The following is a 21,995-nucleotide window of genomic DNA, read 5'->3' on the forward strand; positions in this document are numbered from 1 at the left end:
TTTCAACAATGGTGGTACAACATAGACGTGTATGCCTTTCCCCCGTTTTGTCTGATGAGAAGACTGCTCAACAAGACCAGAGCGTCCAAAGATCTAATGATGACCCTTGTAGCTATGGCATCATGCAGAGTTGTTTCCAGACTTCCTGCAACTTCTAATAGATCTACTGAGAGAACTTCCTCCATGACAAGATCTCCTCAAACAGCCACACGCGAACATCTTCCGCAAGATCGTGCAATCGCTTCGACTTCACACGTGGAGACTATCCAGCGTCTTCTCTCTCAGAATGGCTTTTCACGACAAGTTGCGGAGCAAATGTCCAGACACTTGCGTAGGTCCTCAGCCTTGTTCTACCTGGCAAAATGGAGAGTATTCTGTGATTGGTGTTGTGGAAGGAATATCTCTCCCCTCGATGCCACTATTCCAATAATAACGGAGTTTCTTGTATACTTCCGGGAGGAAAAGTTCCTTTCAGTATCGGCGGTGAAAGGGTATCGCTCACCCTTAAGCCTTGTCCTCAAGCTGAAAGGAGTCGATATTTTCTCCTTGTTGGAGCTTTCTTTACTCATACAGAGTTATGAGATCACTTAGCCCCCATTCAGAGTTCAGTCCTCCTCCTTGGAATATGGTTTGCATCTTGAGATCCTTAAAATGACCTCCCTGCAAACGATTACACCATGCAGCTGACCAAAATCTTACTTTGAAGACAGCTTTCCTGCTTGCTTTAGCCTCTGCATAGAGAGTCGGTGAACTTCATGGCCTCTCGTATGACATCGCCCATTCATGGGGATGGGGGAAGTGACGCTCAGCTTCGTCCCTTAGTTTATTGCTAAGACTCAAAATCCGTGGGTACTGGACCATAGACTCGGGACCTTTCAGTTTGCGAGTCTTCGTTCTGTAACCAACGACCCAGATCAGTTGTTACTTTGCCCAGTGAGGAGTTTGAGATACTATCTTAAACGTGCTGCAGCAACACGGCCCAAACTAACATCTCTGTTTGTTAGCTCAGGGAGAGTGAAGAGGAGGATATCCAAGAACACAGTTTTCTCCCTCCTAGATTCGCCAAGCGATCGAAAGAGCCTTGGCTCCAGATCCTCCTCAGGCTCGTCAACCTAGAGCCCATGACCTCACCGGAATCAGCACTTCCCTGACGTTTAAATGCAACTTCTCTGTGTTGCAGGTTCTCAAAGCAGGAGTGTAGAAAAGACAAATCACCTTTACAGCCCATTACCTTAAAGCTGTGACCCACAGGAGACTCGATACATTTACTATCGGTCCTGTGGTGGCTACTCAACAAGTGGTTTAGGATACTTTAAGCTCCTTGATTGACAAGTAGCAGTTAGTTGGGGGCATTAGTTACCCGGGGTAAGACTTGGATGAATGAGAAAAATGTCTGTCTTTCCTTTCTTCATCTTCCCCTCCCTTGAGGTACAGCACCATGGGTCCCTCTGCAAGCTGGCTTCAACCTCTGCAGGTAGTTATCACTCCCCTTGTGTAGCTTAGTATAAGTTATAAATTGTTATACTGTCTACGTCCCCATTGCTTTCTGCGAGGAGGCAATGGGATACATCTTGTCTTTCCTATATAAACTCACAGACGTTCCTACAAACAACAACCTCTACAGTATTTGTTCTGTAACTGGAATACAAACCACGCTATTTAATAGGGGTATTACTTTTGGCGTAGCTGAAATGACGAGCCATTAATTTTTAACAAGGGTTAACTACCCACACCGCTAGTTGGCGGGCGTAGGGAGGGTAGCTTGCTACCGCTCTCCCTCACACACCTGTGATTGAACTCACTTTGCTTTCGGCTCGGATGGTGAACGGATGTTGCTGTTCTTCATCTTCGCCAACAATTGGCAGCTATTAATGCTTTTTGCTTTTTTCTTAGACTGTGTGAAGTTGACTTCTGCAACCATGCGCACCTGCCCTGGACTCTCCGACCGCCCCCGGTTGAACATTCATGTCGGCGGTCGAGACTGATCCTCACGCCCTTTGTCCTTCTTGCAGAGGTCAACGGTGTGATAGTGTCAACAAGTGTAGGGAGTGGCCTTCCTCCCAGTGGGAGAGGTTTTCGTGACGGGGGAAGAAGAAATCCAAGCGGGATATTTCTCCTTCGTAGGTTGCTTCGAAGGGAGAAAAAACCAAGGCCTCTTCTTCCGTCGCCCAAACCTCCTCCAAAGCTCCTACTTGGTCGGTCTCTTTCGAGAGACCGTCGTGTTGTAGCGTAGACCAATTTATTTCTGACCAACCCCGGGTCTCGAGAGATGAGGTTGCTTCCCCTAGCGAAGCAGCACCACCTGTCCTCCTGGGGGAGGCCTTGTCACTAACTTCCGTATTTCAGATTTGGTCCTCCTTGGGGCTCACGTGTTCGCCCTCCAAGGAGGTATTGCTTGATTTCATCCTTATGGGTGCTTCCGTCAAGCAATCGTCGTCACCGTCAGAGATAGATCCCCTGACACTTGTCGACGTTGTTGTGTCAGAGGTGTCTCATGTAACATCACCCATCTCCTCTGCCACTCCAAACTCTACGGTAGCTGCCGACTTAGTTTCCCCCGTTCCTGACCATCCTCCGAGGGGGAAACTTAAGTTCATCATCGGTCTCTCCTGCTAGTGTTTCTCTCCCTCGGGGGAGTTCACTTACAGAGACTCCTCTTCGGAGGCCTGCTGACGGTCAGCTTGCTGATCCAACGGCCCCCAGAGGGCGCATCTGTCGGAAGGCTCTCCTTCCTCTTTGCCTTAGAGGCCTTCCTTCACCTGCGGTGAGGAGGCACCTCTTTGGTTCAATGTCTTCAATGCAGTCCCCCGCAGAGGAGCCTGTAGACCGATCATCCATCACTGCTCCTGCAACCAGTCTTGTGACTTCAGTCCTGGACCTCTCTGCAGATCGTTCGCGATCTCCTTCGGTGGATGGTCGTGCTTTTAAAGGACACGTCGACCATCCATCGCCGTTCGTGTATGAGCCTAATAAAGCTCCACCAAAGTGCGCTATTGTGCGCCATCACTCTCTCCCTGTGCACCACGCGCCCTGACCATCGCTCACCAGCAGCTTGTCAGTCACTAACGCTTCGGCGCACCACCCATCTTGCTCGCCCTTACTAAGGGCAGCAACCTCACGCGCTTGCGCGCCAACATGTCATCTAGATCCTCAGCTCTCTCCTGCGCGCCATGCGCACACGCGCCCACTATCACATGCGCACCCTGTGCAAACACGCTCAGGGTCGCCTACGCGCCAGCACACCACAATGCACGTGCACTCTCCTGAGCGCCAGCGCTCTCCTGCGCCCACGATCTCCTTCATGCCAGCGCCCACCTGCGCGCCAAATTTCTCCTACACGCCAGTTACCTGCGCGCCAAATTTCTCCTACACGCCAGTTACCTGTGCGCCAACGTTCTCCTGCGCAACAGCGCTCTCCCGCGTGCCAACATGTGCCTGTGCCCCATATTGGGCGCCAACCAACGCGCCAGCAAAATTCTGCTCGTCATCACTCTCCTGCGCGCAAGTTCATAGGTGAGGTAACAACCTTGTTACCCTCACCTGCGCGCCAGCGCTTACCAGTTTTGTGCTCAACTGCGCGCCATCTTTCTCCTGCGCACACACACACAGAGATGCGCGCGCACCCTCTCTCTCCTGCTGATGCGTGCCAACACTCTCTTGCGCGCCCATCATGATTCTCCTGCGCCCCCCTCTTAATGAGAGAATGCCTTGATGAAGTCATTGAGCTTCAGCACGGCATTTCATTCCCGTGCTGAATCTTGGTGACGGGCAAGAGGGCTCTCGAACTTCGGGAAATTGCTCCCCCAGTTCGAATCTAAATTTCTCTCTTTCATCTTTTTCTTCTGCTTAATATTACTTCGACCTTCTCTTAATTTTATCAACTTTCTTTCATCTTGCTGTCCTATCTCTATGATTATTATTTTTCTTAGTTATATATATATATATAGATGTATGCATATATATATATATATATTTATTTATTGTATTTGTTCATTTATTTATTTATCTATTTTTTTTTCTATTTTATTTAAATGGCGTGGATATTTCCACATTCGTTATTACTGCCTGCTTAGATGAATGGGAGAAGGGATCACGGTTGGGAGGTATTCGCATTCAAAGCTATATATGAGAGTATTGGATGATCTCAGCCATCCCAAAGATGGTTTGGACCTTTTTGGCGGAACTACTCTCAAGGGTTGGGTCATCGGAATCCAGGGGGATCCAATCCTTGAGGTGGGACTCTTGGCTTTTGGCCGGAAGCCCATCATTACAGATATGGGGAGGATGATTCCATATTACTTTGGTCTCAGTCCTAACAGGCGGGTTTAGCTTACACCTGTGCCTCTATATCTGTTTTGATGCTATCCTTCGGGTAGGGTATGGAGTGGACCATCGGGGAAATATACTCTCATTGTGCCGATAGTGGAGAATGCAAATTTCCTTTCCAACGTATGATACTTTCTTATAATTCTCAAGCAGGTACCCCAACAAAACAACAAAAAACCTGAAAATCCCATCCTTAAATATGGACCCTTCAAATACTGACTCCCCATCCCCTGGATATGCTGACTCCCCCCCGGCACTGTTGACGACTTCTGCTACTGTAATTAAGGAAAACTCTGTTGACGACCTTCGAACTAAAAAGGACCACTCTACTGATGTTAAAAAATCTAACAATTTGGGTAACACAGGGAAACTACGATTCCTTCATGTTTCCCAAATCCCATTAGAGACAAATTATGATGATATATATAGAGCATTTGAGTGCTATGGATTGATAAAGGAAATAAGGATGAGACTTGGAGAAGAAAAATGGGACTCTTGGATATCTTTTGAAAGTCACGATGAGGCGTTTAATGCCATAAGTAATATTAGTAGTATGAAAATTAACGAATTGAACATCATGGGAGCTCTTTGTGATAAGGTCCCAAAGGAATTGGATGTGTACAAACCTGCTGATTGGTTTGAAAAAGATAGAAATGTACCCATGCCTTCACAGAGAAAACCCAAACCACCAATGTGGCTCTTAGCTGAACCTAAAGGGATAATAGGGAATTATTTTAAGATATGTAAGTTTATCCAAAAAAAAGTAGGAACCATAGCACCTGGAGATATATCTCGTTTTGGGAAGAACAGTTATCTCATCCATGCCAAATCTTCGACTCAGTCTGCAATACTGTCTAACTTACAGACAGGCAGTGATGAAATTACATTGGAAATGAAACCTCATCTTAATTTTAGTTATGGAAGGGGAGTGGTCTTTAATAAGGACCTATACGAATTTACAGAGGAGGAGATACTTTCTATGTGTCCATTAAATGTATGGAAAGTGCATAAGATTCCTGGAACTTCAATGATTATACTCACTTTCCAGGATGCTGATGTACCTTTCCATATTTTTATTGAAAATGAAAGGATTAAAGTTCGGCCTTTCAAACAAAAGCCCCTGCAATGTTTTAATTGTTTTAAATTTGGACACCCATCCAAAGTTTGTAAAAATGGAAAATTGTGTGGTATTTGCTCCAAAACTTATCATGGAGAATGTACACTTGAGGCCAGGTGTTCAAATTGCAATTTGAATCATAAATCAACTGATAGGAGATGCGAACTGTATAAGTTGGAGGAAGCTGCCCTAAACAAATCAAGTTTAGAACACATAAGTGTGGGACATGCAAAAAGATTGTTGAATAAATCAACCAGCTATGCAAAGGCCTTAAAATCAAAGGTAAATTTACCACAGGAGACAGCAACCCCACCTAGCACTGCCAGTAATCCTAAGAAAAGAAATACAACCTCTGATAATAAAGTACTGCATGACAAGGTAATCATATCGCCTTCTGAGGCTTTGCCACAGCGTATTAAAAATGGGTCATTGCCCATTTCTGTACAGCCTTCGTCCCCCATTACCAGCAATAGTACTAACCTCTCCCAGGCCATGTCCTTGCCTGATTTGATGGAGATGCCACCTGACACCAAGTTACCAGGTGCACCTGTATTGGGGAAGGTGCAAAAACCTGGTAGCTCAAAACCTACTAATCGGAAAAGAGAGAGACCTCCATCTCTCTCGCCCCCCTCCATAAGAAATATCAAAATTACGACGTCAAATAAGTATGATGATTTGTCAGTTGATATTTCTGATCTGGAAGTCAATTTAAATAAATCGGAAATTCAAGTGGAGGTCCACCAACCTCCTCAACAATCAGATCAAAAAGACAAAAAGAAAATCATAAATTCTAAACCCAATCTATCAAGACCCTCTTTAATAAAACCACCAAAAAATAGTGTTAGATCAAACACTGCTAATGGGAAGACTCCATCCAAGGGGTCTACCAAATTATAAACCATAGTTTTTTCCTCCATTTTGCAATGGAATTGTCAGGGTTTAAGGGCCAAATATGAAGAACTTAAGCTCCTTATTCATGAGTATTCCCCCATAATTATTTGTCTACAGGAGAGCAAACTTGATCATAATACCCCTTGCCCTCGCGAATACATTAGTTATAGGACACCATATGATCACCAAGTGGGGAGCCATGGCGGAAGTCTCATATACGTTCGTCGAGATGTTCCCCAAGTTTCTCTGTCTATTCGTACACCTCTGCAGGCAGTGGTTGTACAGATCGACATAGGGCGAAAATATACAATTTGTTCTCTGTACTTGCCTCCAAATGATAACATTTTGTATGACAACTTAGTGGAGGTTATTCAACAACTCCCTCAACCTTTCCTTTTACTTGGAGATTTGAATGGTAGACACCCTTTGTGGGGTGATGTTTTAGCAAACACGAGGGGAAATATCATAACATCAATTGTGGAAAATGAAGATGTGGGACTCCTTAATACAGGAGAGCCCACACACTTTCATGTCCAGACAGGTACCTTGTCATGTATTGACCTATCAATCGTAAGCTCTAATTGCCTTCTCGACTTTGATTGGAGAACATTAGATGATTGGCATACTAGTGATCACGCACCAATCATTATAAACACAAACAATGGTCCACCTTTACAGGGATCGCCACGATGGAATCTTGACAAGGCGGACTGGGATAAATTTCGTGAACTAAGCGAAATTGAGGGGGATGCAGGACAAGTTGAAAATATCGATGATGCCATAGACTTACTGAATGGAACTCTCCATACAGCTGGAGTCAATTCAATTCCCAAAACAACAGGGTTATTCAAACGACGACCCGTCCCGTGGTGGTCTTCAGAACTAACTGCCCTCCACAGAGCCACAAGAAGATCTCTAACACGATTGCGTAGACGCAGAACTGATGAGAATTTAATTATGTACAAGAAATGTAGAGCACAGTTCCGTCGTGCCATGAAAGAAGCAAGGCGCCAGTCATGGATGTCTTTTGTTTCCTCCATTAACAGTAGGACACCACCATCTGCTGTGTGGAGGAAAGTAAAAAAGATAGCTGGCAAATTCACCCCCAACCCACCACCAGTGTTGAGGGTGAATGGCCAGTATGTAACCGAAGCAAATGATGTTAGCAATGCCCTGGCTAATCATTTTTCAAATGTATCCAGCAAGTGTGAAGGAGCCCCTGGTCACCAGTATAGGAGCACTGAAGAAAAGAAAATTTTAAATTTTGCAACAAGAAGGGAAGAGTCGTATAATTCTCCTTTCACTGAAAGAGAATTTGATTCCGCACTTGCTCATTGCAATGATACAGCCCCTGGACCCGATGGAATTCCATATGCAATGATTAAACATGTACATTTTAATACAAAGCTATTTATTTTAAGTATTATTAATAGAATATGGCATGATCATAGTTACCCAAGTGTTTGGGAACTAGCCATTATTTTAGCCTTTTTAAAACCCGGTAAAGACAAGTTTTTAGCAGCAAACTATCGTCCAATTGCATTGACATCTTGTTTATGTAAAATCATGGAGAAGATGGTCAATGCAAGGCTGGTGTGGTACCTTGAAAAGAAAGGTATTTTATCACCGATTCAATGTGGATTCCGAAAAATGCACTCAACGACTGATGTGTTGATACGACTAGAGTCTTCTATTTGTGAAGCCTTTGCTTCCAAACAGCACCATGTTACAGTATTTTTTGACCTTGAAAAGGCATATGATACCACATGGAGATATGGTATTCTTAAAACCATTCATGAATTGGGATTGAGAGGAGAGCTGCCACTATTTATTCAGGCATTTCTTTCACGTAGAGTTTTTCAAGTGAGAGTGGGGGAAACTCTATCAGAGAGTAAGTGCCAGGAAGAAGGAGTTCCTCAGGGTAGTGTGCTGAGTGTAACCCTTTTTGCACTAGCAATTAATGGGATATCCTCAGCCATTCCCCAGGATGTTCTCTCAACATTATTTGTGGATGATCTCTCAATATCATTTGCTGGCACTAAAATGGCAATGGTTGAGAGAAAAATCCAACTCTCTATTGATAAAATTATCCAGTGGGCTGACATGAATGGATTTAAGTTCTCGACAAGTAAAACTACCATTGTCCATTTTTGTCGTATCCGGGGAGTACATCCAGACCCGGATATATACATTAAAAGTCAACGGATACCATGTGCAAGAGAAGCTAAATTTTTAGGTTTGATATTTGATTGTAGGCTTACATGGGTTTCTCACTTAAAAGCATTAAAAGCTAAATGTGTTGAAGCTCTGAATATCTTAAAAGTATTATCCCATACATCATGGGGGGCAGACCGCAGTACTATTTTAAAATTATACAAGGCCTTGATTTTTTCCAAAATTAGTTATGGTTGTGAGGTATATTCTTCAGCCACCTCAAGCCGGTTAAAAATATTAGACTCGATACATCATGCAGGTATTAGATTGTCTACTGGAGCTTTTAAAACCTCGCCTATCCCAAGTCTCCTTGTTGATGCTGGAGAGTTACCTCTAGACCTTTACCGAATGTCTTCCATTCTTCGGTATTGGTTTAGATTGCAAAGACTCCCTAACTCTCTAGCCTTTCAGACTGCAAGCCTTGTAAGACACGCATCATACTTTGAGTTGCACCCAAAATCTCCTCAACCCTATGGCTTTCGGGTGAAACGATTATTAAATAGTCTGGATATAATTAGAAATAAGGTACTTCCATTCAAGGTATCATCAACGCCTCCATGGAAGTTACCAGAGATATCTTTTTGTAAATATTTTATTGGAGATAAGAAGAATATGTCAGACCTAGAAGCCAGGTCTCTTTTTAATGAACATGTTAAAGAACATAGAGGATCAACTTTTATCTATACTGATGGCTCCAAATCTGATGCTGGCGTTGGATTTGGAGTACATAGTAATGGTTTTAATTGTAGAGGTGCACTTCCTCTGACCGCTTCCATATTTACTGCCGAACTGTATGGCATATTAACCGCTATTGAGAAAATAGCATTGGAGAAGGAGGGTAATTTTACAATTTTTAGTGATGCAAGGAGTGTCCTTCAAGCTATGGAAGTTTTTAATTCTAATAACCCTCTAGTTTTAAAGATTTTAGAATGGCTTCTCATTATTGGACGGAGAGGTATAACAGTTCAATTTTGTTGGGTTCCAGCACATGTAGGTGTGTCTGGGAATGAGAAGGCAGATTCACTGGCTAAGGAGGCTGCATCCGAGTTGCTGCCAAGAAGGTATCCCATTGCCTGTAATGATTTCTTACCTGTCATCAAGAACTTGGTTTGCAATAAATGGCAACAGCAATGGGATAGTCAAGATGGCAATAAAATGCGAGAGATAACAAATGACATATCTCCTTGGAGGTATAATATGATGCCCCGAAAATGGGAGACGTCTCTTTGTCGTCTCCGTATTGGTCACACTCGGTTGACACACGAGTTTCTGCTGAAGGGCCAACACCAACCGTATTGTGATGACTGCTTAGTACCTCTAACAGTAAGGCATTTGCTGACCGAATGCCCAAATTATAACAACTTGCGGAATAGATATTTGTTTGAGGCTCGAGGTGAGGGTGGCAGGTTCATCCTTGCCAAGATTCTTGGAAATGATGTGTCCTACCATGCAAGTGGCATTTTTAGATTTATTTCAGAAGCAGGTCTTCTGAAAAATATTTAACTTTTATTACATTCAACTTTTATGATTTTAATTGAATACTCTTTTATTTTTTATTTTATTTTATCTTTTATTTTTGTATACATAAATTAAATGTTACCGGCGTCAATGACCTCAGATGTCAGGATGCCTGAAAACTTTAAATCAATCAATCAATCTCCTGCGCCCGCGCTCTTTCGCCTACGGACGCGCGCCAGAACTCTCCTGCGCGCCCGCGCATTCATCACGATTCTCCTGCGTGCCGGCGCGCGAGCATGTGCACCAACAGGAACGCCATCCGGCAAGGTCGCCATCGCCTCATTCCCATCCCAGCAAGCGCCTACCACCGTGCATTGTGGGAGAAGGGAAACATGCAGAGGGGTTCAGGATCCCTAAACTATATTCTAAGGCAAACCCACCTATTCCAGTAACTCCTCCCAGGGAACCTTCGGTCCCTTTCCCTTCAGGGGGTCTGTCTGACAGTGTGTCTGTCAGCCAGCAGCCCTGTTTCAATGCCTTGATCAGAGCCGCAACCCAGGCTTTCAAGCCTGTCCTGTCGGATCTAGGGCATGGAACCATGGCTTCCTCTACCCCTTTGAAGAGGAAAAGAGAAGTTCTGGATGCGGTCACTTCCCCGAGGGCGAAACTGATTCCACTCAAACCATCGAGGCAAGTTCCTCCTATTCCTCAGACTAACTCTCCATCCCTTTCGGACGAAGATCTCCCGTCACCTAGGGAACCACGCGAAGAGAGACTTTCCCCCATCTCACCAATGGAGGAAATCTCTCTTCATGTCGAGAGTTCCTCACTGTCTGAGAGTAGAAGGGACATGCCACACTCATCGATGCTTGAGTCTTACCTCCTTCCCCGGAAGGAATCTAAAGACTCCAAAACCATGCCAAAATTCTCCACTAGGGCTAGGATGGAGCCAGCCAGCCACTCAGGGAATATCCGCAACTCTCCCCAAGAAGAGCCTTTGGGGATAAAAGGAGACTTCGCTGTAAGTCCTACAACAGGAGGAGACCAGTAGGAGTCAGAACATGTATTTTGGCAGGTTCTGACTCTAATGAGGGTTCTCAATGGTTTTCTGACCCAGAGATCCTCCCTCGAGAGGGCAAAGACACGGTCCTAGACCGTGTCTTTAGTACTCAAAAACCCTCTTAAGACCAGTGCAGCCCTGCCCTGGTCTCAAGGGGTGAAGAGTACCAGGGACAATCTTGTCCAGCAGCTCTCTGAGATGTCCTCCTCCAACCGTTCCGGTACCACGAACAAGCTCCTCCCTCCTCCTCGCGTACAGCAGAGGAGGTACTTCGAGATCCTGAAGGAGCCTAGTTCAGCTCTTCCTCTTCACCACACGCTGGAAGAGCTAACCAGGGGAGTCCCTCTTGAGAGAATCTCCAACCGGCAGGTCTCGTTCTCGGCAACCGAGATCCTCAACCAGGAGAAGGTCACAAAGTATGCTATGTAAGCTACTTCGTGGCTTGATATCTGGTTGGGGACCTTAGGTATCCTGATACGATCTGAGGATTTCTCCAAGGAACGTACCAGGAAAGCTATGGAAACCTTCCTTCTCTCAGGTAGTCGCACGATTGAGTTTCTTGCCCACCAAGTCTTGAACTTGTGGGCAAATACCATCTTGAAATGTCGGGATGCAGTAGCTTACAGATTCCACCAGAAGGTCCTTAGCGTCGAGATCAATAGGCTCAGACATTCCTCCGTAGAGGGGTCTCTTCTGTTCGAGCCTAAGGATGTGGAATATGCTGCTGAGAGGTGGAGGAAGTCTCATCAAGACTCCCTCCTCCATAGGGCTTTAACATCTAAGCTCTATAAACCTCCAGCACCACAGCAGTCCCATCCAACCAAGACCACAACGACGACAAAAACTGCAGTGAAGATAACGGTGTCTAACCCCTTTCTTGTCAAAGACGAAAGGCAAAAAGTCCTCCAGGGTAGGTAAAAATCCTAGAGGGAGCAGCCGAGGCCGCAAACGCTAGGATAAGCACTCCCCCTGCATTTCCACCAGTGGGGGGATGCCTACAAAGTTGCGCAAACTGGTGGAAGCAACTCGTGGCCGATTCCTGGACAATCTCCGTGATCAGTCTAGGATATCGCGTCCCGTTCATAACATCTCTACCTACCCTGACCAGGAATCTAGTGTCATTGAACTCCCTTGCCATGGAATCGGCAAGGGGGCAAGCCCTTCGGGCAGAAGTCCAGACCCTGTTGAAGAAGGCCGCTCTCCGAGAGGTCCTTGACAGATCCGCAGGCTTCTTCAGTCGACTCTTTCTTGTAAAGATGGCGTCTGGAGGGTGGAGACCAGTCATCGACCTCTCAGCTCTAAACAAGTTTGTCAAACAAACTCCGTTCAGCATGGAGACAGCAGACACGGTCAGACTAGCAGTAAGACCGCAAGACTTCATGTACACACCGGACCTAAAGGACGCGTACTTCCAGATCCCAGTCCATCCGTCTTCAAGGAAGTACTTAAGATTCAGCCTAGACAACAGAATATACAAGTTCAAGGTGCTGTGCTTCGGTCTTTCCACAGCACCACAAGTCTTCACCAGAGTGTTTACCCTAGTGTCATCATGGGCACACAGGATTGGCATCCGTCTCCTCCGTTATCTGGACAACTGGCTAATCCTAGCAGACTCAGTGTCAACCCTTCTTCAACACTGAGACAAACTTCTGAGACTTTGCCAGGATATGGGGATCATGATAAATCTCGAGAAGTCCTCTCTGCTTCCCACTCAAAGACTGGTATACTTAGGCATGATTGTAGACACCATTCTCTACAAAGCCTTCCCATTAGATGACAGGATAGCAAGGCTGAGAAAGGTCGCAAGACCTTTCCTCAGACGAGAAGAACTTCCAGCCCAATCGTTGCTACGTCTCCTCGGTCACCTTTCATCACTGGCCCGTCTAGTTCCCAATGGTCACCTAAGGATGAGATCGCTCCACTGGCAACTCAAGTCCCGGTGGAATCAAGCACACGACTCCCCAGACATCCAGATCCCCATGGGACCTGCGGAACTGACAGACCTCCAGTGGTGGGTGACAGACGAGAATCTACGAAAGGGAGTGGATCTTCTCGTCCTCCCCTCAGACTTGATGCTGTTCTCAGACGCTTCAAAAATAGGGTGGGGGGCCCACGTGCTGCACCACACGACCTCAGGCCGCTGGTCAGAGTCAGAAAAGTACCTCCACATAAATCTCCTAGAGATGAAGGCCATCTTTCTGGCCCTTCAACAGTTCCACCAGTTCTTGGTAAGTCACTCTGTGGTGGTGATGAGCGACAACACTACAGTAGTGGCCTACATCAATAAACAAGGAGGTACTGTTTCGGAGCAACTATCCCATCTAGCAGTAGAGATACTGAGATAAGGCGAAATCCGCTTGATACCACTATCGGCACGCTTCATTCCAGGCAAAAGTAATGTGCTCGCCGACAATGGATCATCTAGTAGCCAACAAAGTCCTGACTTTGTGGGGTTCTCCGACTGTGGACCTCTTCGCAACGGCCCTGAACTTCAGGCTCCCGCTGTACTGTTCTCCAGCCCCAGACCCCAAGGCTCTCTGGCAAGATGCATTTCAACAACGGTGGGACAACATTGACGTTTACACCTTTCCCCCGTTCTGTCTGATGAGGAGGGTACTCAAAAAGACCAGAACATCGATCAATCTTTCAATGACCCTCATAGCTCTGCTATGGCATCACGCAGAATGATTCCCAAACCTTTTGCAACTCCTAACGGAGCCACCAAGGGAACTCCCTCCATGACACAATCTACTCAAACAACCACACGCCAACATCTTCCACAAAGCCGTAACTTCGCTACGACTTCATGCTTGGAGACTATCCAGCATCTCCTCTCTGAGAGAGGATTTTCGTAACAAGTTACGATTAGGATGTCTTGACATCTACGAAAATCATCAGCAGCAGTCTACCAGGCAAAGTGGAAAGTTTTCTGTGGTTGGTGTCATGGAAGGGGTATCTCTCCACTCGATGCCACTATTCCAGCAATAGCGGAGTTCCTCGTGTATTTGCGTGAAGAAATGCGCCTATCAGTCTTGGCAGTAAAAGGCTATTGCTCAGCCTTAAGCCTCGCCTTTAGACTGAAAGGAATGGACATTTCTTCATCGCTAGAACTTTTCTACTCATACGGAGTTATGAACTTATCTGCCCCCAGTCAGAAGTGAGACCTCCCCCATGGAACGTTGTAGTGGTTTGCGGACTGTGGCCAGAGGTAGCACCCGAACTACCTAGTGTCCGAATGCCGACCACAACCCGATGTTCTCTACACAACAAATATACAGTACAACGGTGGAATACCCAAAAAACCTAAGTAACAGGTTAAGAGAACGGAGCTCTGGGCACCACCCCTTGATTTATACTGGGCAAGGGGACCCAGCTAGAATCTTGCTTTTTATCATACCTTTCATTGGGCTAGCTGGATTATAAGTAAAAGTATAAGAACATCAGGTGAAAGGGAACATTTATTAATTAATAACGGAACACAGTGTGGGAGGAAAGAATTCTAATAGCCAGGCCTTCTCCATCATAAGACTCAATACTACGCAGTACTCTAGAAGTTTTATTCCAGCTGTTACCAAGTTGTGGAATGATCTTCCTAATCGGGTTGTTGAATCAGTAGAACTTCAAAATTTCAAAGTTGGAGCAAATGCTTTTTTGTTGACCAGGCGGACATGAGTCTTTTTATAGTTTATATATGACATATTTGTTGTTGACGTTGTTAATAGTTTATATATGATATATCTCTTTTGACATTACTTTTTTTTAGAATGATTTATTGTTGAATTGTTCTCTTCAGTTATTTATTTCCTTATTTCCTTTCCTCACTGGGCTATTTTTCCCTATTGGAGCCCCTGGGCTTATAGCATCTTGCTTTTCCAATTAGGGTTGTAGCTTGGATAGTAATAATAATAATAATAATAATAATAATACTGTACTTATGAGAGCTTAAAAAACAGTGGCTGGGGAAGGGGGGCACATTGGTGTAAGGAACTGGAATGATATGCTGTATTCATAAAAACAAAAAAATATTTATTTGAAAAAACTGTTAGGAATAATATTACTGTATATCAATTAGAATAATCAAAGGCAAAATTAACATCCCTTTTGCATATTGTACCAGCAAGAGAAAAAATACTAGCTACATGCAAGATATACCACTACAGTTACAAAATGGAACATTAAAATCCTAACAAAACATGACTGTAGAACCCTCAATGCCCGAATTCTTTACTGAAAACTTCCCCAATGTTAATAATCAATGGCCATAATATTGACCAGTCATGCTCTGCCGTCAAATCTGCTTTGAAGAACGGCTGCTAAAACTGAAGAATGGCATGCCAAAATACAGCTGAGGGCCAGTGTCTGTCTTCTCTCATTGCTTACAATCACATCACACAATTTATTCTTACACTAAAGTTTCTGTAAGCTTTCAGAAGTGTTGACATCACATTGATGGGAAAGTATGAAGAATATTGGACTTTACTTAATACAACACCTCAATACCGTTTTTCCCTTGATCGCAGGACTCTAACATACCATAATTTAATTCTTGTCCCTCATCTCACTGATATCATGAATATGGAAAACTCAGTCACCATAAAGCTTTTTTATTTTCAGCAGGAGTCTCAGATCTCCAATCGGCAGGATTCCCTATCATCCCAATCTCTTTTCCAAGTTAGCCCTTATCAGTCTGACGATGAAGGCATCCATGAGTCATTGCAGACCTTCAGTTATAACAGTTAAACAGACCACTACACACTAGCAACAGGCATTACTCTAATCTCTCTGGAGAATACCCTAATTCTCTCTCCCTTACACTCCATACTGAGTGTAGGGGCTGCTGTTAATACCTGGAAAGGAATAATAACAGATTAAGACATTTTTTAATGAGAGGCTTGAGGGATCTATCAAAATCAAATATGTTTCATACACAGAAACCATTAAAGTTTTCTCAGACACAAACCCTTATATATTGCAACATGGTTCGAGTTCTCAGGTTTCTTAAAGAGACCTCCCTATGAACCATTACACCAGGCAACAGATCGCCACCTGACTTGGAAGACAGTGTTCCTGCTGGCTTTCGCCTCGGCCAAGCGAGTCAGCGAACTTCATGGTCTCTCATACGACATCGACCATTCAAGGGGATAGGGAGAGGTAACGTTTAGCTTCGTCCCTGAGTTTATTGCTAAGACTCAGAACCCGGAAGTAGCGGATCCTCGATTCGACTCCTTCTGGATTTCTAGTCTCTTTACTGTAACAGATGACCCAGACCATCTCTTACTATGCCCAGTAAGGAGTTTGAGGCTGTACCTCAAGAGAACAGCCGCAGCCCGTCCCCTTGTGCCTGCACTATTCGTCAGCACAGGAAGGACCAAGAGGAGGGTCACCAAGAACACCATCTCAGCATGGATTCGCAGGGTCATTGACCTTGCACTGAATCCAGATCCTCCTCCGTCACGTCGCCCTAGAGCACATGATGTCAGGGGCATAGCTACGTCCCTGGCCTTCAAAAGAAATTATTCAGTGATGCAAGTTCTTCAAGCTGGGGTGAGGGAACGTCAAAACACGTTCACATCCCACTACCTGCAAGACGTGACCCACTGGAGACTTGATACTTTTTCTATCGATCCTGTGGTGGCTGCACAACAGCTGGTTTAAAAACCTCAAGCTCCTTATTGTACAAGTAGTAGAAGGTTGAGGGCATAGTTACCTGGTTTTAGTCTGCATGAATGAAAAGGTTTGACTGGCCCTTATTCTTTTCTTCATTCTCCCCTCTCGTGGGGAAAGCAGCATCCTGAGTTCTCTGCATAGCTGACCTCAAACCACTGCAGGTAAACCATGCTCCCTTGTGTACCTAGTATTAAGATTAATACTGTTGCGTCCCCATACCCTGACGAGGTGGTATTGGGAAAGTCCTAGTTTACATTTTTCCATCTAAAGAAATTTGGAATCTTTCTAGGACGAGTCACATTTCTACATATCTTCACACACAGCTTGTGTAGGCCGCGAACCTTGCGTAGCAAGGTTTTAGCGAGGTGAAGGAGCTCCTTATTTCTTGAGTGCTAACACACTCAGATAAGTAGCCCCCGGGTAAAGCCAAAAAGCCAGATTGGCTGGGACTTCCACCCTTCTTAATGGGTGAGTCTCCCCTATTAAATAGCGTGGTTTGTATTCCAGTTACGGAACAAATGACAAATACGTAGATAATTTGTATTTTTCCTAACTATACAAACCTTAGCTATTTAACCAAACTTGCCCGCCAGCCCTATCCCCCTTGAAGTCCTACCTCCAAGCAAAGTGAGCTCAATCACAGGTGTGTGAGAGGGAGCGGTAGCAAACTACCCTCCTTACCCCCGCTAACTAGCGAGTTAGCGGGGGTGTGGGTAGTTAACCCTCGTTAAAAATTAATGGCTTGTCATTTCAGCTACGCCGATAGTAATACCCCTATTAAATAGCTAAGGTTTGTATAGTTAGGAAAATACAAATTATCTACGAATTTGTCATTTTACTACATTGCACAGGCCGTGAGTATACTCACTTTGTATATTTCAGCGAGGTGTTAAAGTTTTCCTTAGACCATAGTCATATACTGTACTAGGTAAAACCGAGTCAGTGTCCATGCCAGATCTAGGACTTCCACCTACCTAAGAGTGGGTTATCCACATAAATAACGGAAGGTTTGTTAGTGTGGGAACAAATGAGAAATACGGAGATAATTTGTATTTTTCCCTAACTAATACAAATCTGGAGTTATTTATATAAATTGGCCCACCATCACCTGTCCCCCAGAAGTCCTGCCAGCAGTAAAAAGTGACCTCTCTCACTGCTGTGAGAGTATATATAGAGGCGGCTGTGTACCCCCCAGCCACCCTCAGCCTACCCGCTTAAGCGGTTAGGCAGCATTGCCACCTCCCAATTAAAGTCTAATGGGTACCTCCAGCTGCCCCTGAAAGGCAGGATTGCCACCTCCCAATTAAAGTCTAATGGGTACCTCCAGCTGCCCCTGAAAGGCAGGATTGCCACCTCCCAATTAAAGTCTAATGGGTACCTCCAGCTGCCCCTGAAAGGCAGGATTGCCACCTCCCAATTAAAGTCTAATGGGTACCTCCAGCTGCCCCTGAAAGGCAGGATTGCCACCTCCCAATTAAAGTCTAATGGGTACCTCCAGCTGCCCCTGAAAGGCAGGATTGCCACCTCCCAATTAAAGTCTAATGGGTACCTCCAGCTGCCACTGAAAGGCAGGATTACCACCTCCCAATTAAACTCTAATGGGTACCTCCAGCTGCCCCTGAAAGGCAGGATTGCCACCTCCCAATTAAAGTCTAATGGGTACCTCCAGCTGCCCCTGAAAGGCAGGATTGCCACCTCCCAATTAAAGTCTAATGGGTACCTCCAGCTGCCACTGAAAGGCAGGATTACCACCTCCCAATTAAACTCTAATGGGTACCTCCAGCTGCCCCTGAAAGGCAGGATTGCCACCTCCCAATTAAAGTCTAATGGGTACCTCCAGCTGCCACTGAAAGGCAGGATTACCACCTCCCAATTAAAGTCTAATGGGTACCTCCAGCTGCCCCTGAAAGGCAGGATTGCCACCTCCCAATTAAAGTCTAATGGGTACCTCCAGCTGCCCCTGAAAGGCAGGATTGCCACCTCCCAATTAAAGTCTAATGGGTACCTCCAGCTGCCACTGAAAGGCAGGATTACCACCTCCCAATTAAACTCTAATGGGTACCTCCAGCTGCCCCTGAAAGAATATCCACATAAATAACTCCAGGTTTGTTTTAGTTAGGGAAAAATAAATATTATCTTCAAATTTTTCATACAGTATTATTATTATTATTATTATTATTATTATTATTATTATTATTATTATTATTATTATTATTATTATTATTATTATTATTACTACTACTTGCTAAGCTACAACCCTAGTTGGAAAAGCAAGATGCTATAAGCCCAAGGGCTCCAACAAGGAAAATAGCCTAGTGAGAAAGGGAAATAAGGAAATAAATAAACTACATGAGAAATAGTTAACAATTAAAATGAAATATTTTATGAATAGTAACATTAGAATAAATGTTTCATATATAAACTATAAACACTTAAAAAACAAAACAAAAGGAATAGAAATAAGATGAAACAGTGTACCTGAGTGTACCCTTAAGCAAGAGAACTCTACCCCAAGACAGTGGAAGACCATGGTACAGAGGCTATGGCATTACCCAAGCCTAGAGAACAATGGTTTGATTTTCTGGTGTCCTCCTAGAAGAGGTGCTTACCATAGCTAAAGAGTCTCTTCTACCTTTATCAAGAGGAGAGTAGCCACTGAACAATTACAGTGCAGTTGCTAATTATTGATCTTTATAACCCCTTTAATTTAGTTATGATAATAGAATATCAATTATTGTAATAAAGTAGCCCTCTCCATTCCACTAGGATAACAATTTATTAAGGTTAAATGGTAGCAAGGTATTTGACTTAAGGGTGAAGTACCTACATAGTATGTTTACTGTTGTCTAGGAAGAAAAATTTTGCATTAAAAATAACGTCTCTCTTACTGGAGCCCTAATTGCTTATATTTTTCCTGCAGATATCAACTATTTCCATTGCCTAAAAATAATAGAAATTTTAAAGGAGACAGAGAAGGACAGTAGGAATATATTAGGCTGGTATGGGTCCCAGCGTATGAAGGTGAGTCACTGTTATCCTTGTTTTAGAAAGGAATTTCTACTTTTTACATGAATGTTTAAATTAGGATTAATAGCCATTTTGTTCCGTAAATGGAATGCAAACCACACTATTTAATAGGGGTATTACTTTCGGCGTAGCTGAAATGACGAGCCATTAAAATTTAGCGAGGGTTAACTACCCATACCACTTGTTAGTTGCGGTAGGGGAGGTTAGCTTGCTACCATTCCGCCCCTCACACACCTGTGATTGATCTCACTTTGCTTTTGGCTCAGTTGGTGAACGGACGTTGCCGCTCTTCACCCTCGCCGTATATTGGCAGCCATTAATGTCTTTTTGCTTTTTCTTTTCTCTAGTGTGTGTTTCTGAAGTTGACTTCTGCGACCATGCGCACCTGCTCTGGACTCTCCGGCCGCCCTTGTGGAACGTTTATGTCGACGGTGGAGACAAATCTTCACACCCTTTGTCCTATATGCAGAGGTCAACGGTGTGATAGTGTAAATAAGTGTAATGAGTGTAGGGAGTGGTCTTCCTCCCAGTGGGAGAGGTTTGGGCTACGGTGGAAGAAGAAGTCCAAGCGGGATATTTCTTCTTCGAAGGTTCCTTCGAAGGGAGGAAATCCCAAGGCCTCTTCTTCCGTCTCCCGACCCTCCTCCGAAGCTCCTACTCGTTTGGCCTCTTACGAGAGTGTCGAGTAGTAGCGTAGACCAAGTTAATGTCGGCCAACCCCGGTCCTCGAGAGATGGTGTTGCTTCCCCTAGCGAAGCGGCCCCACCTCTCCCCCCGGGTGAGGCCTTGTCACTTACCCCTTGGTTGCAGATTTGGTCTTCCTTGGGGCTCACGGGTCCCCCCTCCAAGGAAGCTTTGCTGCAGATCATCTGTATGGGTGCTTCTGTTCAGCAGTCATCGTCGCCGTTAGAGGTAGATCCTCTGGCCCTCGTCGACGTTGTAGTATCAGAGGTGTCACATTAATGTCATCCGACTCTTCTGCTCCTCCAGACTCTCCAGCGGTTGCTGCCGACTTAGTTTCCCCCGTTCCTGAACATCCTTCGAGGGGGAACTAAGTACAACGTTTGTCTCTCCTGAGAGTGTTTCTCTCCCTGAGGGGAGTTCACTCATAGAGACTCCTCTTCGGAGGACTGCTGCGGCGCACGGTCAGCTTGCTAATCCAACGGCCTCCATAGGGTGCCATCGTCGGAAAGCTCGCCCTCCACTTTGCCTTAGAGGTCTCCCTTCACCATTGGTGAAGAGCCGCCTCTTTGGTTCGTCTGCTTTATTGTCGCAGCCGTCCCCTGCAGAGGAGCCTCCGCCGCAGTCATATGACCTTCGACCATCACTGCATCTACTACTAGTCCAATGACTTTGGTCCTGGACCTCTCTGCGGATCGTTCGCGATCCCCATTGGTGGATGCTCGCCCTTACAAAGAGCACATCCCAGTTCCTGACCATCCACCCTTCAGACCTATCGACCTTCCATCACTGTTCCTGTCACCTGTAAAGCCTCTTGAGGCTCTACCAAAGTGCGCAGCTGCGCGCCATCGCCCTGCAGCTCGCCAACCTACAGGACATCAATGCTCTACAGCGCTTCGGCTCGCCCCTTCACCTGCTCACCCTCATAGACGGCAGCAACATCGTGCGCCTACGCGCCAATGCTGTCTTGCGCGTCAGCACTCTCCTGCGCGCCCACGCTGGAGCGCTGGAGCGTGGGCGACCCGCCTACGCTCACACGCCCAGGGTCGCCCACGCTCCAGCGCACTTCTGCGCGCTTGCACTCTCCTGCGCGCCCACGATCTCCTGCGCGTCAGCAATCTTCTACACGCCCACGATCTCCTACGTGCCAGCGCTCTCCTGCGCGCCAACTCTCACCTACGCGCCAACACTCACCTTCGCGCCAGCACTCTCCTGCGCGCCAGCACTCTCCTGCACGCCAATTTTAAATATTAAACTTAGCCGGTGAATATATAATAGCTGATTCCAAAAACTCGCGAGCGATCGCCGTGAAGGTTGCGGGTGTGACCACCAGCGCCGACTATCGGCCAGATACCGCATATACTTGTCAATTTCTCCAGTTCTTCTCTGTCGGTCTTGTCGACAAGTTGGTTCCGCTCGCTTATGACCTTGAGTTTTCGACCGATTTGGTGAAGTACTTTATTTTGGTTGTTTTTTGGCTTTCGCTGTGACGAGTGTTTTTTCTTCAATTAAACTCTTGAAACCCTTTTTTTGGCTGGTGTTTATTGTTGATGA

At 45.3% G+C, this 21,995-nt stretch overlaps 1 protein-coding gene across 1 annotated transcript in view; it reads left to right on the plus strand.

Moving 5' to 3' along the window:
* The window catches only part of LOC137628804 (CDK5 regulatory subunit-associated protein 3), a 178,340-nt gene that overhangs the window by 19,852 nt on the left and 136,493 nt on the right, over positions 1-21,995 (plus strand). The window contains exon 3 of the mRNA XM_068360028.1: positions 19,654-19,754. Coding sequence (XP_068216129.1) covers positions 19,654-19,754 — 101 coding nt within the window. The remainder of the gene's footprint in view (positions 1-19,653; positions 19,755-21,995) is intronic.

This window comes from Palaemon carinicauda, chromosome 36 (assembly GCF_036898095.1).
Source record: "Palaemon carinicauda isolate YSFRI2023 chromosome 36, ASM3689809v2, whole genome shotgun sequence".
Lineage (NCBI taxonomy): Eukaryota > Metazoa > Arthropoda > Malacostraca > Decapoda > Palaemonidae > Palaemon > Palaemon carinicauda.